General features: G+C 49.6%; 1 protein-coding gene across 9 annotated transcripts in view; it reads right to left on the minus strand.

Annotated features, from left to right (window-relative positions):
- Positions 1-264: 264 nt before the first annotated feature.
- LOC146209926 (solute carrier family 41 member 1-like) overlaps positions 265-17,105 on the minus strand; it is a 246,281-nt gene continuing 229,440 nt past the window's right edge. For 7 of the 9 annotated variants that reach the window (XM_084605117.1, XM_084605145.1, XM_084605150.1 and 4 more), the window contains 3 exons: positions 15,667-15,950; positions 8,174-8,405; positions 266-1,566 (listed from right to left, as the gene is read on the minus strand). In XM_084605117.1, the coding sequence (XP_084461243.1) occupies positions 8,226-8,405; positions 15,667-15,950 (464 nt within the window). In that variant the 3' untranslated portion in view covers positions 266-1,566; positions 8,174-8,225. Of the gene's footprint in view, positions 1,567-8,173; positions 8,406-15,666; positions 15,951-17,105 lie in introns of all 9 variants that reach the window. The other 2 variants (XM_084605120.1, XM_084605139.1) reach the window with 2 other exon arrangements.

The raw sequence follows: 17,105 nt of genomic DNA on the forward strand, positions 1-17,105 counted from the left end.
TCCGCCGCTAATAAACTTCACTGTCTCTTTGCGGGAAGGGGTGTTCTAAGTCACTCCAATTCGAGCGGGCAATTGCGGGATGGCGTAGAGTCACTGGACACGGTAAATATCACGTGTATGCCTCCGACAGGTGGTCGCTGCAGGTGGCACGGCCAGACCCTGACTGGTCAGACGTAGCATATGATCCGGCACTTTACAAAATAACCTTATGTAAGGTGTAGAGTGTGTACAAACAACGCATGACTCATGACTCATGGCTCATAGTTATTAGGCTTTTTTTATTCGAAAAGTAACGCAGCATGACTTAGGACTTTACAAAGTCGCGTAATACTTTCGAACTCGCTCGTGAGCAGTCATAAGTGCCTCTGCGAATTTTTAATGTGCACCTTTATTCAATAAATTCAGTTCACAGCACTTGTTCATTTGCCTCCTCTAGGGACCGCTGATACACTGTGACTTTAACGCTGAAAGACTGAAACTAATCATTCGTGCACCTTTTTTGAGGTCTTTGGGGCCCACTTTGTGTGCACGCCTATCGCTAGAATCGAAAGAGGCGGCTAACGTGATTATTTTGTGGTTTTCTAGTCAGTCTTGACTCTCTTTGTGTTGATTTTGAATGTAGAGTTAACCTAGCTGCTTATGAAATTTGTCTGCGACTAACGCTGACTATTATAAACTATGAGTCAGAAGTCATGACTGTGCATCGTGTCATCAGCTACACCCAATGAACAACATCCAGGCAGGAACGTAACTTTGCTTAAATGTAGTGGCATCACGCTGGCCTTTTCCCGCCTGTGTATTTGTTTGGTTTGAGAGTTTCGCATCAAAAAGCGACTCAGGCTATGGGAGACTTTGTATTTGGGAGCTCCGGAAATTTCTACCATCCAGGGTTCTTTTAATGTGCACTGACATCACACAGCACACGAGCGCCTCGAGTGGTTGTCTTGGCCGGTATTTGGACCCGCGTCGCTGGAAACAGCGGCCGAGAGCCCTAACCACTGCGCCACCACGGCGGAGTGTCTGTGTATTTGCGAAGTGGTTTCATGACCACGACGTGAATTTTCATGCTTCCATTTTCAAGAGAAAAATAAAGACGAAACTTAATCGAATGCAACGCTAAGAATACAGAGGATGCCTTCTGTGCAATCAATGCACAGAACATTTGACTCTTGGCTTCGTACACTGAACCTTTAATAAAATTGCGATATGCGCTGGTTGGATGGTATGAACATTGTTTTAATGCTCGTTCTGCTCTTTCCTTAAAAAGTATGAAAATGTAGTCGCCCAGCCCCGGCATCAGTAGGGTGGACAGTGCAGCCTCAGTCCAGGACATCGTCGACAGCTGCTCTCTCGCGGGCGAACTGGACGGACTAGATGCTTCTCTCGGTGGCCTCGAGTTTCCCCACAAGGCGGGGTGTGTGCCAGCGTGGTGGGGTACTTTGACAGCTGCGAGTCGCCGCCTCGTTCAGAGGCGGCAGGAATGTGAGTAAAAGTCTTCTGTGGCCCTGTGGCTATTTGTGCGGTGGTGAGCGACCTCCCCGTGGTGGCCAAGCCGGTCTTGGTTGCCTGGGCGCACAACGAAAAAGGTAGCGCGTAAAGCTTGAAAATGCCTCAATTTATAGGTATGCATTCTGGGGTAGACAGTACGAATGTGTGAACAATCCGAGTGAAAAAGCAGCTTCCAATGAGTATTCCAAAATCACTATTACTTCGAAAGCCTTCTCCTGCCAGACGCACTGTTCGCGTCACGCTTTCTGGACAACTGTCACTGGCAGATTGTGTATACTCTCTCATTCAGGAAAGGCAAACCAGATCAAAACACGGTGCTAAAAACACGACACACAACGCGCTAACAAGTCAAGTATATGCCGCCAGGAGTGAAATATATAACCGGAAAAGAAAAAAAAACGCTGCAAGAAGAAAGTCCTAGCTGCATCGTCCTATTATTGTGTGCGCTGTCTATATTCCGCTAACAAGCAATAACTACACACTGTCTAGGGTTCCGAACAAGATTTCTAATCTTTTCTTATCACTGCGGCTCGCGTGCTAAGAACTAGTGACATCATTACAACAAACAAATGATAATACCAAAAGGACGCCCTAGCCTGCCTGCACGCTGCAAGTTTACTGTACATCATTTGACGAGGCGCTTTGAGCAGATGGCATAAATCATTCTGCACGTTTGGAGTGTCACAAAATATGCTTGATGCCCCTACCATTCATAGTGAGCGTTCCCGTTCCTAGCAAGAATTCGCGTTGTTGCGAACAGCGTGCATGCTCACAGAGGGTGTCGGTTTCTGAACGCCAGCGGTTCGGCAGATATACAGCCAAGGATAAACGTTTGCGGGATGCGATTCGGGAAAAACATTTATTTCTTCATTGCCTCGCAAGTCTTTCCTGCGGTATTTTTTCTCTGATTGGGGCGTGCATGCCTCCAGTGATTCATATTTCATTCACTATATATAGTTACGAGGCACACTCCGACGTAGCCACTACAGTTCGCTGTCAGGGACAGACTCACAGGACCAATAGGGCCTAGCTGCAGCGTCGTCATTGATCACTCGTTCAGCACTTCGTCATCTTCTCCGTGACTGCATACCGTAACAATACCCCCCCCCCCCCCCACACACACACACACGGAAGAAGCACAGTCCCGGTGCACAGACTACAGAGGTGAGCGCGAAATATAGGGTTTGACGGGCGTCACGCACTTCTAGATGACGGTTTGTAGAAGAACATTTGCGGAGCACAGACATAAGCTCATAGGTAACGTCGGTAAGTTGCCGCAAGACGCGGTAAGGGCCCACATAGCGGGGCACAAGTTTCTCGCACATGCATATACGCCGGCCGGGAGCGAGATGAGTACGAGGGAACCAGGAGGGTAGTAGGCGTCACGGTGCTGAAGATCGTAACGGTGCTTTTGAGAGCGCTGAGACGCACCAAGCCGGTCACGAGCAATATGCTGGGCATCATCAGCGCGGGCGATGGCATCAGAACCGTAACTGCAAGAGGAATCGTCAAGAGGCAGTAAGGTGTCGAAGGGAAGTAAACGGTCCGGGCCGAAAAGTAGATAAAATTGAGAGTAACCGGCTGTATAATGGCTTGAGGAGTTGTAGGCGAATGTTATGAAGGGTAAAGAGACGCCCTAGTCACGACGATGGTCAGAAACACACATTGACATCATGTCGGTGAGTATGCGATTAAGGCGCCCAGTAAGACCGTTCGTTTGTGGATGGTAGGCCGTTGTGAAGTTGTGGCGCGTAGCGCATGAGTGGAGAAGGTCATATATAAACAACTTTAGAAAGGAAGCAGCGACCGCGATCGGTGAGCAATTGACGAGGAGCGCCATGAAGCAAGATGACGTCGTGCAGAAGAAAGTCTGCAATGTCGAAGGCACAGCTGGTGGGGATAGCTCTGGTTATGGTATACCGAGTAGCGTAATCGGTCGCTACGGCAATTCATTTGTTCCCTGAAGTCGACATACGAAATGGCCCAAGCAGGTCGAGACCAACTCTAGAAAAGGGCTCAGTCAGAACTGCGAGTGGTTGCAGGGGCCCACCAGGGTATAGGGACGGTGTCTTACTGCGCTGACACAGCTCACAGGCAGCGACTTAGCGACGAACACAGCGGCGAAGGCCAGGCCAGTAGAATCGCCGTCGAACATTGTCGTATGCGCGTGACACTCCGAGGTGCCCTGCTGTAGGGGCATCATGGAGGTGCACAAGAACAGCAGAGCGTAGATGTGCCGGGTTAACAAGCAAAAGGTCTGCACCATCTGGGCGCATATGGCATCGGTATAATGTGTCATTAAGCAGCAAAAGCATACTGATGGACGGATCGGAGCTGTCGTTGCGCAGGAGACCAATTCTGGGGTGCAGGGAAGGCTCACGACTCTGTTCGACGCCGATATGGAGAAAGTCCGAGATCAACAAAATACAACCGCCTGCAGTAGTGTCAGGCAGTTCGGTAGGGTCAACGGGATGACGGGACAAGCAGTCAGCGTCTTTGTGTAGGCGGCCTGACTTGTACAAATGCCCAGTGACCTAAGCGGCCGGTAGGGTCCTGCCCAGAACGCATGCCTATCGAAGAAAAATAGCTGGCACCATACAAGTAAAGGGCTTCGTCAATTCTCGGGAGCGGGTAAACGTATCTTTTAGTTATCTGATTGAGGTGGCGATATTCGACACAGGATCTCTAAGTTAGATTTTTCTTTTTGACTAAAACGACAGGGGACGCCAAGGGACAGCAGGAAGGCTCAATAATATTCTTTGTTGGCATCTTTTCGACCTCCTGTATCACGTTGCGCTCAGCAAGCGAGATTTGATAAGGCCTTCGGTGAATGGGGCTGGCATCAGCAGTATTGTTGTGATGAGTAACGACGGATGTCTGGCTCAAATGTTGGTCCCCAAAATCAAATACATCGCTGTACGAAAACAAAAGGTAGGAGGGAGCACTGGCTTGCTCGGGTGTCAAATCCGCTGCTATCATGGGCGTAAAAAGGGTTGTACAAGACAGAGGTACATACTTGAGAGCAGAAACTTCGCAGTCAGCCAACGGAAACAGGTCAGCGAGTGCAATGCGATGGGGAAAAACTTGGACGGAGCGGCTGAAGTTGACAAGAAGTTCGGTTACCCGTGACGGTCGCAACTGTGTTGGAAGATGACGTTACGGTGGAGAACAATATCGGTGATTGGACAAGTGACGTATGTACCGTCAGGAATAGCAGAAAACGGGACCAAAGGAACTTAAATGCCAGCTTCAGGCGGTAGGGAAAGAAACTCGATGGAGCGGAGACGGGGCTTGATATCTACATATCGAAGCATGAAGGTAGGTCTAAGCGAAGAATCAACCAGAGCAGAGTGGGCCGTTAAAAAGTCCACGTCGAGGATCACATCGTGAGGCCAGCGGTCGAATACAGTGAAGAGCACAGGGGTAGTGTGACCACAAATGCTCACGCACGCAGTGCAAAGTCCCACGACGGCAGCAACGCCTCCATCAGCGACACGAACGGCTGAAGAAGCGGTGGGTGTGACAACTTTTTTGAGACAGTAGCGAAACGGAGAGCTGAGGACGGAAATTTGAGCACCAGTATCAATGAGGGCGGTAAAAGGGACACCATCTACATAGATATCTAGAAGGTTACGGCGATGAGCGAGGGTCAGCAGATGATTTTGATGATTTTCGGGCCGGGTCGTCAATGCAGCTTCACCTCCGGGAGCTGCATTGACCAGTTTTCCGGAAGAGAGCCAGAGAAGGGGTCGATGACCTGCGAGGTTAGGGCGAGCTAGGGCAGCGGGTCTGGATAGACGGCGAGCGGTTGGACATGCGCGGGAATGGCGAGTTAAAGTCGCGAGAGGGTGTATCACGGAGAGAGTTTGGGTGCGGTCCATAGGCGGCGCTGTGATCATGATAGTAGCGAGGGCGAGGTGCCGGAATCCAAAGGCTGCGGCAATGGCGAGAAATGTGTCCAGCACATGCGCAGTTGGAGCAGATGGGTCGGTTGTCCAAGGCTCGCCATTCTTATGGGTTGCGGTAGCGGTATCGCGTCGGGAAGGGCGTAGTCTGAGCCGCAGCAGCTACCACTGGAACGGTGGGCTGGACAGATGGCTGTGCGGACGGCTTACCAGAGCTGAGACTTACGTTCGTATTAAGGCCCACATTCGCGAATTCTTGGCGAACGATAGCTTAGATCAATGCTATAGTAGCGTCTGCCGGCTGATTGGTAAAGGCGACGAGGGCCATTGCCTCCAGTTCTCTGGGAACGATCCTGATCAAGCTTGGGTGATGAGACCGCTGCTGCAGCGTTGACAGATCCTCACATGAAGACGTAACTACTGTGTTTGGCAAGCGGTCAAAGCGGGGAGCAATACGACGGTGTTTAGCTTGCTCAAACCGCCGACATACCTCGAGGACAAATTTGACCGTCGTACAGTCCACTTTGCGACATAGAGCTGGGATGACGACTGGGCAAGTTTGTAAGGGTTCATATTTCCTGCCATTCCACCGGTTGGGTTGTGCGCGTGCTTTTCGGAAGGAGTCTTCGTTGTTTTCTTCCCTTCAATAAACATTCAGTAGCTAGTCCAGCCTTGTCCTGTCCTCTTCTTCCCTGTGTCTCGTCCTTTGGCTGGTTAAATATGAAAGCTAGGATGTCGTGTATGTACGACAGATATGATTCGGTCGACGACTGTGCTCGCGATACTAGGTCTTTTTTAGCGCAGAGCTTCCATCCGAACGGCTTGCCAAAGAGATCCCGGAGATTCTCTTTGTGCGTATCCCATGATGTCAGATCTCCTTCATGTGTCTCAAACCAGACGCGCGCCGTACCCGCCAGATAGAAAATGATGCTCGCTAGCATCAAGGTTTCTTCCTATCGGTTATGTTCACTGACTCGCTCGTACATAGCGAGCCAGTCTTCGATGTCGACATCACTGGTGCCGCAAAAAGTGCTCGGATCACGAGGCTGTGTCACGACGACAGTGGGCGCTGGTTGTGCCGCTGTAGAAGGGACCGCGTCGAACCATATTGCTAGCACCAAGTTGGCAGCCACTGCGGAGATCCAGATGGTGTTATTGGTGTCGCACCCGGCAGGCTCCACCAAAATGTTACGAGGCACACTCCGACGTAGCCACAAGAGTTCGCTGTGAGGGACACACTCGCAGGACCAGCAAAGCCTAGCTTCAGCGTCGTCGTTGATCACTCGTTCAGCACTAAGTCATCGTCTCCTTGACTGCGTACCGCAACAATATGTTTGCCCAGTGACACAGAATTATTGTTTCGTGAACTGACGTCCCCGCAAACTTTTGTGACTGACAGTACCCTTTGATTCTATGGCCAGATGCGTACATGCTCGAAGAATTCGTGCACTTTTCCGCAGTTCAGATAAGCTGAGGCGGCGCCTTAATTCTTTAGTTGTAAGCGTGGCTTCCTTACGATCAAATATTACGCAAAGTGGGAACAACGCTTATCAGCGAGGAGGATCAGTTTAGGTGCCTGTTATACAAAAGTGGCACAGGCTTTTAAACCTTACTATACCTGCTCACTAACTAGGAGGAGGTTGTGAGAATGCACCCCAAAACGCCGCTTGGCTCATTGATCGTCCTTGCAAAATAATTTTCATGGCCTCTTTCATACGAATCGTGGAATAAATAGTGCTCAGCGCAAAAGCTAAAAGCAGCTAAATAGTGAAAAATTAAGCCCGCAAAACAAATAACTATATGAAAATAGTAACATTTTCATACGCACTGCCTATCCGCAGTAACAATTTTATCTCAGGCCTGCTAGCCTTTGAGGGCTGCGAGAAGTACGTTTGTCTCTTTATGAATTCTCCTTTTCTTGTCCTTTTCGGCTACTTCTAATTAATAAGCGTGGAAAAAGAGCCGCATACTTTATCTACCAGTGACCTTTCATGCTTAGCAACAGCTCTGACATATCCAGCGCCCTTTGTAATTATATGGGCGTGGAAAACACCTGGGAATTCGCCACCTTACTCGTCGTTTGCAGCGGGTGGCTGACAAGCTGTATTTATGAAGGCCATTGATTCGGGGGAGCACGTGTAACTCGGTGTTGAAGTGAGTCGTAGTAAACAGTGGAAGTTCAGAACAGTGAGGCCGGTGTTGATTTTTCGTTGTGGTCTTGAGCGTGTCAGTTTGAGAGCTCCGTGTTATGCCATATATTTCTTCATTATTTTACATTTTGTCACATATAGTGTACTTATAGTGCAACTAAGACAATCCGATTTCAGTTAGCAGCATTCTTATACCTGCAGCTTGTAGAACCAAATTCACATTAGGGCTGAACACGTAGTCGTGTTAACCATCTACAATTAGTGATGAATGAAATTTCCTTCTCTATTCATTGGGGGAGTGAAAATCGAAGCTTGTCGGCCTGTCCGGGGTTTTTCGCAGTAATGAAATTAGGAGGAGTGTTTCATTTTTAATGCCGGTTAAGGGATGGGGGAGGGAGTGTTGTTGAGGATAGTGAAGAAGTGCTAGTGATTTTGGTGTAGTGATCAGAGTAAAGAATAATCACACATTAGGAGTATACGTGCCTGTGGAAAAACAATGGGGTGAACACACAGGTGTAAGAAAACTACAGATACTCCTCATCAATGCGCAGATGGTGGGGTTAGGCACGAAAACCTCCCACCGTCTGCTGTATGCATACATATACGCACCAGCTACACACTGGTTGCTTGCGGTCGCTGTCCCGTCGGCTGGACTTGACGGTCACCCGTTGACGGCGGGATCGGCGGCGGACTCGAGGGCGAAAAAGGCGACCGTGAGTAGGCCGGTGCCCGTGAAGTCTCCCGCGGCGGTAATGAATGGAATGGCCGCGTTGTCCGGGTCCACACGCCACCACCACAGCCAGTAGACCAACGATCGGGACAGGAACAACAAAACGGCGACCTGCCAACGGAGAACACGCACATGAAATCCGTCATATTGTAGGAGAATATATATTTCCTTGTACATCTAATAAAGCGGATAAAAGTCACCAAAGCGACCTAGAAGGGGTACATGCACATTAAGTGTCATGACCATCAACGACGACTTCATTCGGTCGCCAAAGAGCACGCATTATGTCGTTCGAGCTTCATCTCTCTAAGCATAACCCTGCGCCACCTCCTAATGGCAGATCTATATGCTTCGTTCTCCCTCACTTGTCCTGCAGACTTTGACCCCGGCGAAAGGTTTACAGCACTAGATGCTAAATCGAAGGTTTTTGCAAACACGTAGTAGTGTTCGTTGCCAAAAAGCGTTCGTGGTCAAGTGACCATTGCATGGACGTAGCTGGTTCCGCGTGCCTCGCGCTAACTGAGGCCAGTTTAAAGTGCCGCAACTAGAAGGAAAATATACGGCGCAGTAGCGGTGAAGTTTCTGCGCGATTTTCAGCGTGTTCTTTCACATTTTCGCGGGTGGAGGATTCTGGAAGCTTGGGATGAGGGCCTTTGAATAAGTGCGACGTCTTGAGATGGACAGGTTTTGCTAAATTAAGGGCAGAAATGCGAAATCGTTATGATTCTCTGCACTTAATGCGGTATCATTAGACTCCCTAAGTCGGAAACAAATAGGGCCGATTATGACGCGACAACGTTAATGGCTCCCGTCGGAGGCTCCCCTAACTGATTGTCGCTAACCTACGTTTCTACTTATTTAATCCGTCACCAATTCCTTATCTCAACCTTTATTATCTCACACATGCTGATTATATAGCATAAGGCGTAAAATTACAGCATCCCGATTTGCAGCCTAGCTATACTTTTCGCAACGTCGTTCTCTCCTAAGATCATCCACTCGAGCATTCGGCTTTGAGCCGCCTCAGCGGTACTAGCACCAGCGTTCCTTCCCACGCCTTCTTCATCTTTCTTGTCCGAGACACTTTATTCCGGGGCCACCGAGCGATTGTTCCGATCGCTCCGATAGTGGATGCGGAGGCTCTCCACTGTGATATTGCCGCGAAAGCTTCAAAACTGTATTTGTTGTTTTTTTAACAGCCGCCAGCATGCGGTCTCATCACTGTGATTCTGGCACGCGTATCAATTTTGTACCCCATGTTTGTTCATACTTGTTGTCGCGATACGACGCGTTATCATTTTTTTTGTCGCGAACGATACGCCGAGACCTGTCTCGAAGATTCCGATCACTTGCGTATGTTTCTACAATGATCCAGGTTGTACTAGTAGCAGTTTGCGACGTTATCTCGATTGTTCTGAGCAGCCTTTAAATTGAGCGTTGACGAGTGCGATGAGCATTCTTTGTTCGACGATCGACGAGCACGTCTGCTGCTATCGCCGCCGAGTTGCTTAGTTCTTTTGAGAGCGTAAGTCAGCCCAATAAAGAGTTTCTTTAGTGCAATCACCGACTCTTCATTCGTGTCATCGACCTTGTCACCACCACGTGACAATATCATGTATCTCGGCGGGGATGTTTAACTGCTCCACCGACGCTTGGTTGCCCATCCTCGCCATGGTAGAAGTATGTAGCTGTCCGAGTGCGTCACGGCTTGGACGCAGGCTGATGAGCAGCCAATCTTTGAAGACCTTAAGGCTGGTTCACATGCAAGCGATTGGGCGAACTGAGCGGCGAGCGATAGCGGCAAGAGCGAAAAATTTCCAACGTCGCTCTCGCCACTCAAGTCGCCGCGACAGCTCTGAAGAGGGTTTTTGCGCCGCCGCGGCAGAAATCGCTAGCGTTTTTGCTTCCATATGAACCAGGCTCGAATCACTATGCTTCACCGGGATAAACTTTCGCAATTTTTTTACCAAGCTGCACTCTCCATAGCCCAAAATATACATACAGCGCGTCTGATACCGAATCCAATGGGACCAAGGCGCTCGATTATCATAAAGGAGCAAGCGAGGAGGAAGCTCCTGCCAGCACGCTAACGTCATGTGGTCTCTTTAGTCACACAGGGTGCAGACCAGTCAGCGCACGTCCATGTCGCCAACTTTCATCAACCTTCCAGAGGTATGCTCGTGATTTTTTGCTCAGAACACCGACGTCGGATTTATTGAAGAACAAAGTCTTCAACGCTGTCGTCTTAAAAGGTGTCCGTCGACAGTGTTTTGGAGCCTCTGAGAACCACACCCACTCCGGTAGGCAGATGGCAGGATGGGAGAAACCACCATCTCCACTTGCGGGGATAGGTGGGAGGGACAGGAAGCTGACTGGCAAAACGAATTAAAACCCAGAGGATGGCTACCGTGAACGAAGGAGGTTTCGACGCGGATGGAGGAAAGCGAGGTAAGTGTTATGAGGAGAAAAACCCCGAACTGGCAAGCGGCAGCCTCGTTAGATGGTGTGAGGACAGAAGTGAGTTTAGAGAGGAGCGCAGATACCAAAGCGGCGGCACCCGTGGGCCACTCTTGCGTTGCAGTGGTTGTGTGCGAGCTTCACTTCAAGGTCTAATGGCGCTGTGCAGTGCTTGTATGTGGCTATGAGAAAAACGTCGTGAAGAGCTCAGATTTCGACCAGCGGATGTTGCTTAATGCGCACTGACATGGCACATTACATGGGTGTCTTGCTTTTTGCCCCCAACAAAAAGCGGTCCGTAGCTGCTGGCGAGCGTGGAAGCGGAACTTTCAACTAGTCATACAAAGCGTACGAGCAACGCCTTGAAAGGTGCATCAGCGGTAGACGGAATATCCTGCTTTTGAGAAAATAACAAGCAGAAGCATGTAAGTGTAAAATGGAAGTCTTGTAACGCACTACAAGTCATTAACTGAAGACGCCATAGCCACATCGCCAAACGGCAGTATTTATATTAATGGTAGCGCGCTAATGAAATAGAGTCCAAGTCATCGCTTCTAGTTCCTTTTTGCTAATAGCGCAAGACCTTTCTACAGCAATAAACGTCTTTCCTATCCTATCCAATCCTTCTAGTTCCTTTTAACTTACGCGTGCGTGAAGTGCAATTTCTTAATTCATAAGAAAGGGGACGCTAAGGACTTGAGAAATTACAGACCAATCATGCTTACTGTCTGTTACGTATTTACTAAGGTAATCGCTAATAGAATCAGGACCTTAGACTGCAATCAAGCAAATGATCAAGCATGTTTTCGGAAACGGTGCTTTACTATCGATCATGTCCATACCATCAACCAGGTGATAGAAAAATGCTCGGAATATAACCATCCCTTATACATAGCATTAATTGATTACGAAAAAGCATTTGACTCAGTTGAAACCTCGGCGGTGATGCAGGCATTGCGAAATCAGGGGGTAGACGAGCCGTACGTTAAAGTGCTGGAAGATTATATATATATATATATATATATATATATATATATATATATATATATATATATATATTCACTCAACTCCTGTGCCTGTCGACACCCCTGTGCACCGTACTTGCCGAAGGAATCAAGGCCTGCCCCCTGAGCACGGGCCGTTGGAGTTCACTGCAGGCGCCACTCGACCGGCTATGCAAGGACCTCCAACTTACTACACCCTGCAAAATCCACGACTGCCTCAGCCCTTCCACGGCAGTCAGAGCGAAGACGTCGAAGACTGGCTTATCCAATTTGAACGGGTCGCCTCGTTTAATCAATGGGACGACGCCGTCAAGCTTCGAAATGTCGTCTTCAGCCTGGAAGATGGCGCTCGTACTTGGTACGAGAACCGAGAAGACGCCCTAACATCATGGCGTGAGTTCTGCCGACGAATACGTGAGACCTATACCAGCGCGGATCGGCGAGAACGCGCAGAAAGGGCTCTACAGTCTCGTCTGACAGGCTCTACAGTCTCGATAATTTTTGAAACTTGACCGTCTTGATATTAGTCCGGATCTCTCGGACACACAGAATCGTGAGCTACGTGCCCTCCTACTAGAGTTCAGCACTTGTTTTGCGTCCTCATCGAAAGTACGGCAAATGCCTCTCGTGAAGCACCGCATCATTACTCCTGACGACGCCCGCCCTATCCGCCAGCAGCCGTACCGTATCTCAACGACGGAACGTGAAGCGATTCAGACACAAGTTCAGGAGATGCTTTGTGATGGTGTCATACAACCATCCAACAGCCCGTGGTCATCCCCTGTCGTGCTGGTAAAGAAAAAAGATGGGACCCTTCGCTTCTGTGTCGATTATAGAAAGTTGAATGCCATCACAAAAAAAGACGTCTACCCGCTGCCCCGTATCGACGATTCGCTCGACAAGCTTCGTCGCGCCTAGTACTTCTCCTCCATTGACTGGAAGAGTGGGTACCGGCAGATTGAGGTCGATGAGCGGGACCGCGAAATAACAGCTTTTGTCACCCCAGATGGACTGTACGAGTTCAAAGTGCTGCCTTTTGGCCTATGTTCAGCGCCGGCTACTTTTCAGCGCATGATGGACACCGTCCTCGCCGGCCTCAAATGGCAAATCTGCTTAGTCTATGTCGACGACGTTGTCGTATTCTCTGAAACCTTTAAGAACACCTCGAACGCCTGCGCGCAATATTAGATGCCCTCCGGTCAGCTGACTTGACGCTCAAGCCCGAGAAGTGCCACTTTGGCTACAAAGAGTTGAAGTTTCTTGGTCACCTTGCGAGTGCCGCAGGCGTTAGGCCAGACCGCGACAAGACTTCTGCTGTCGCCAAATTTCCCGTTCCTGCAAACAAGAGAAGTTTGAAACACTTCCTGGGTCTCTGCACGTACTACCGCCGCTTCATCGCCGATTTCTCCAAAGTTGCCGCCCCCCTGACTCGCCTCACGCGCGATGATACACAGTTCGTGTGGGGCGCCGAGCAACAAGAGGCTTTTGCGGAGCTGCGCAGCCGACTGCAAACAAGCCCTGTTCTTGCGTACTTTCATGAAGACGCTGACACCGAAGTCCACACCGACGCTAGCAATATCGGCCTTGGCGCTGTACTCGTTCAACACCAAGCTGGCGTCGAAAAGGTAATAGCGTATGCCAGCCGCACACTCTCCCGCGCCGAGACAAACTACTCCACTACGGAAAAGGAATGCCTTGCGGTTGTGTGGGCAACCATGAAATTTAGGCCTTACCTCTACGGCCGCCAGTTTAAAGTTGTCACCGATCATCATTCCTTGTGCTGGCTGGCTAACGTCCGCGACCCATCGGGGCGCCTAGCACGATGGAGTCTTCGCCTCCAAGAATTTGAGTACACCATTGTGTATAAATCTGGCCAGAAGCACGAAGATGCTGACGCGCTGTCGCGCACGCGCTGTCGTCGGTTTAGTCGATGAGAGCACGGGCGATGAGAGCGGTTTTCTTGGACTGGTGAGTGCTTCAGACATAATGACCCGACAGCGAGCTGACCCGGACCTTCGACCTGTCATTGACCACCTGCAGGGTCGCACTGCTGATATCCCTCGGCAATTTGCTCGGAACCTGTCTGATTTCTGTGTCCGGAATGGCGTTCTATACAAACAGAACTCCAGCACTGTTGACCGAGCGTTCCTCCTCGTAGTGCCAGCCGACCTCCGTGCCGATATCCTTTTTGCTTGCCATGATGAGCCCACCTCTGGCCACTTGGGCTTTGCACGCACACTCGCCCGAGTTCGTCAAGCCTATTATTGGCCTAAACTTGCTGACGCCGTTCATCGCTACGTCAGAGGCTGTCGTGAGTGCCAACGTCGAAAGGCGCCACCTCTCAAGCCAGCGGGTTTGTTCCAACCTATTGCGCCTCCCCGAACACCGTTTGACCAAATCGGCATCGACCTTCTGGGCCCATTTCCGCTGACATGGGTCGGTAACAAATGGATTATAGTCGCGACCGACGATCTCACACGGTATGCTGAAACCAAGGCGGTGAAGCGTGGCACTTCATCTGAGATCGCCCAGTTTTTTATGCTGCAAATCGTGTTGCGCCATGGCGCACCGTCCCAAGTAATCACCGATCGAGGCACAGCGTTTACGGCACAACTTATGCACGACGTATTTGAGGTGAGTCACACGAGCCAACGCAAAACCACTGCTTATCACCCACAGACGAATGGCTTCACGGATAGACTCAATAAAACGATCGCCGACATGATTGCAATGTATATAGACTCCCAGCACAAGACCTGGGACGAGATTCTCCCGTACGTCACATATACCTACAACACTGCCATCCAAGAGACTACGCGTTTTACGCCATTTCGCCTGCTCTATGGACGCGACGTTCAGACGATGTTAGATGCCATGCTTCCGTGCTGCACGGATAATCCTCTCATCCCAGACGCTGAGCAGTTTGCTCAGCGCGCCTAGGAAGCATGTCACCTTGCCCGCATCCACATTCAGCAACAGCAGGGAAAGGATATGCGTCGCTACAACCTCCGTCATCGACACGTCACATATCAACCAGGAGAGCAAGTTTAGGTGTGGACACCGGTGCGCCGGCCTGGCTTGTCTGAAAAACTGATGTCGCGATACTTTGGACCTTACAAGGTTCTGCGCCGTGTCACAGAAGTGACATACGAAGTCCTTCCAGCGGTACTGTGCAGACCTAGCGTCGGTAACCACGCTCCGAGGTGGTGCACGTTGTCCGCATGAAACCGTATTTCACGCAGTAATGTGCAGTGTACTATGCACTCGTTTAGTTGTGTAGGGCACCGCCTCAGTTTTATATTCGTTTTCTGTACTGACTTGCATCGCCCATCGCTCGCGCCCAGTCTGTGCTTTCGTTTTTTTAGGAGGGGGAGTAATGCCACCTGGTGTCCCTGATGTTCTTAGGTGGCACCTGGAAGAAAAGGACGCCGAAGGTGTCTCGCGCGCTGTGCGCGGAACTTTGCCTGCTGGTTCAGCTTCGTCCCGTCGTCTTAGTCAAGTCTAGCCCTGTTGTCCGTGACAATATAGTGGCTGCACAGCAACCATAGTTCTGCATAAATAAAGTAACAAAATTCCCATAAAGAAAGGTGTTAGGCAAGGAGACACGATCTCCCCAGTACTATTCACAGCTTGCTCACAAGAAGTATTCAGAGACTTGGAATGGGAGAAGTTAGGGATAGAAGTAGATGGAGATTACCTCAGTAATCTCCGATTTGCTGATGACATTGCCTTGCTAAGTAACTAAGGGGATGAATTGCAAAGAATGATCAATGGCATAGACCGGAAAAGTAAAAATGAGGCTTGAAAATGAATATGCAGAAGACTAAGGTAAGGTTCAATAGCCTAGGGAAGGAACAGCAGTGCTATTATACGTGTAAGTCTAAATCTGGAAAGTGGGAGCCAGGGCTCACCTGCACAAGGGCGACAAAGACATATAGAAATCCGAAGAGCGGCGTCACGTTGTAGGTGCCATATCGCAGCAGGTCGGTGGCGGTGAGGAAGATGAGCTGCCCCGGGATGACCACCAGCAGCAGTATGCGCGCAACGCGGCTGACTTCGGAGCCCGTGAAGAACAACCCCAGCGGGTTGGGGCAACGGGACGAGTCCTCCGGTGGCAGCACGCCCCGCTCCACGCGACGGCTCAGGAACGTCGACAGACGGCAGCAGAAGATGGCCGCGAGATTACCGCCCACCGCTGTGTGTAGGTTTGGAGTACGCACGTTAGACTGGTACGCGTATTCCGTAGTGCGTGTCTCACTGCAGTGCGTGCTGAAAGTTTTCCGATTTTTGCTTGTCTTAGATGCTTCATTCTCTTCCTTAAATTAAGCCTGATTCATTCCCTGGAAATACGCTGTTTAAACCATGCATGGAACTTTATAGTGTATATTGATATTTTCGCGTGACTGTGGTTTGAAAGCGCTCTGGCAGTTTACGAAAAGCTTATGTCGTTTGCATCACGCCAAGGGCATGCATAATGCCCACCGTTCAAATGTTCCGTCTAGTAAGAAGGCTGATTGCAGTTAGATAAAGCTTCCAGGTCAAAAACATTTGAGGTAGTCGGAACATATTACGTTCGATTACAAAGAGTAAGAGGAAAAACTTTTAGAAACACCGGAGATTGCTCTAAGAGAGTCAACCTAGTCTTCTGACACCGGACAAACATGTCGGTTGTAACGATTAAGTATTACTCTCTAGCGTTAAGTGTCACTGCTAGCGAAGAAGTAAGGATGTCTGGCAATGAAGCCTCGGAGCAAAAAGACAACATGGGCACCTATTGGGATCTCTACAGGCTGCTGATATAGGCACTGTCTTATGGCTTCGTTAACGCATGCCTTATATCTATGTCTTGGGGTCTCTCATATAATATGCTAGATTACAGCTGTGTGCCGATGATCACGTGTGACCCAAAACAGAAGTGCTAGCATGCATAATTCGCGTTCGGTGTAACCACGTTAAAAACTAGTCAGTTGTTTCTAACTCCATAACGGAAGGAAACATTCAGCCAGTGTTAAATCGGGTTAAATCGAACAATGCACGCGAAAACACTCTTTGACATCGTTTTACTTGGTGGGTTAGCATTGAGAGACTGCACAGAGTTTGACAAAGTGGGCCTTGCTCGACATGTATATTGATTTCGTTTTTATGAAAAGATAATGCGCATTGCCTCTGTCAATTTTCGGTGGACACCTCTTGCAATTGATGGCAAGCTATTAGAACCCCTATTGCAAACTAATTTCTAATCTGACTAGCATAAGGATGCTAAATGTGAAAGGAAATGACACTGCCCTGAACGCTGCACAAAGAACGGTTGCGCCGCATTTCGGATAAGAAATCTCGTGCCCGCGTGTTT

Source organism: Amblyomma maculatum, chromosome 1 (genome assembly GCF_055883805.1).
Source record: "Amblyomma maculatum isolate TAMU_Amacu chromosome 1, ASM5588380v1, whole genome shotgun sequence".
Classification (NCBI taxonomy): domain Eukaryota; kingdom Metazoa; phylum Arthropoda; class Arachnida; order Ixodida; family Ixodidae; genus Amblyomma; species Amblyomma maculatum.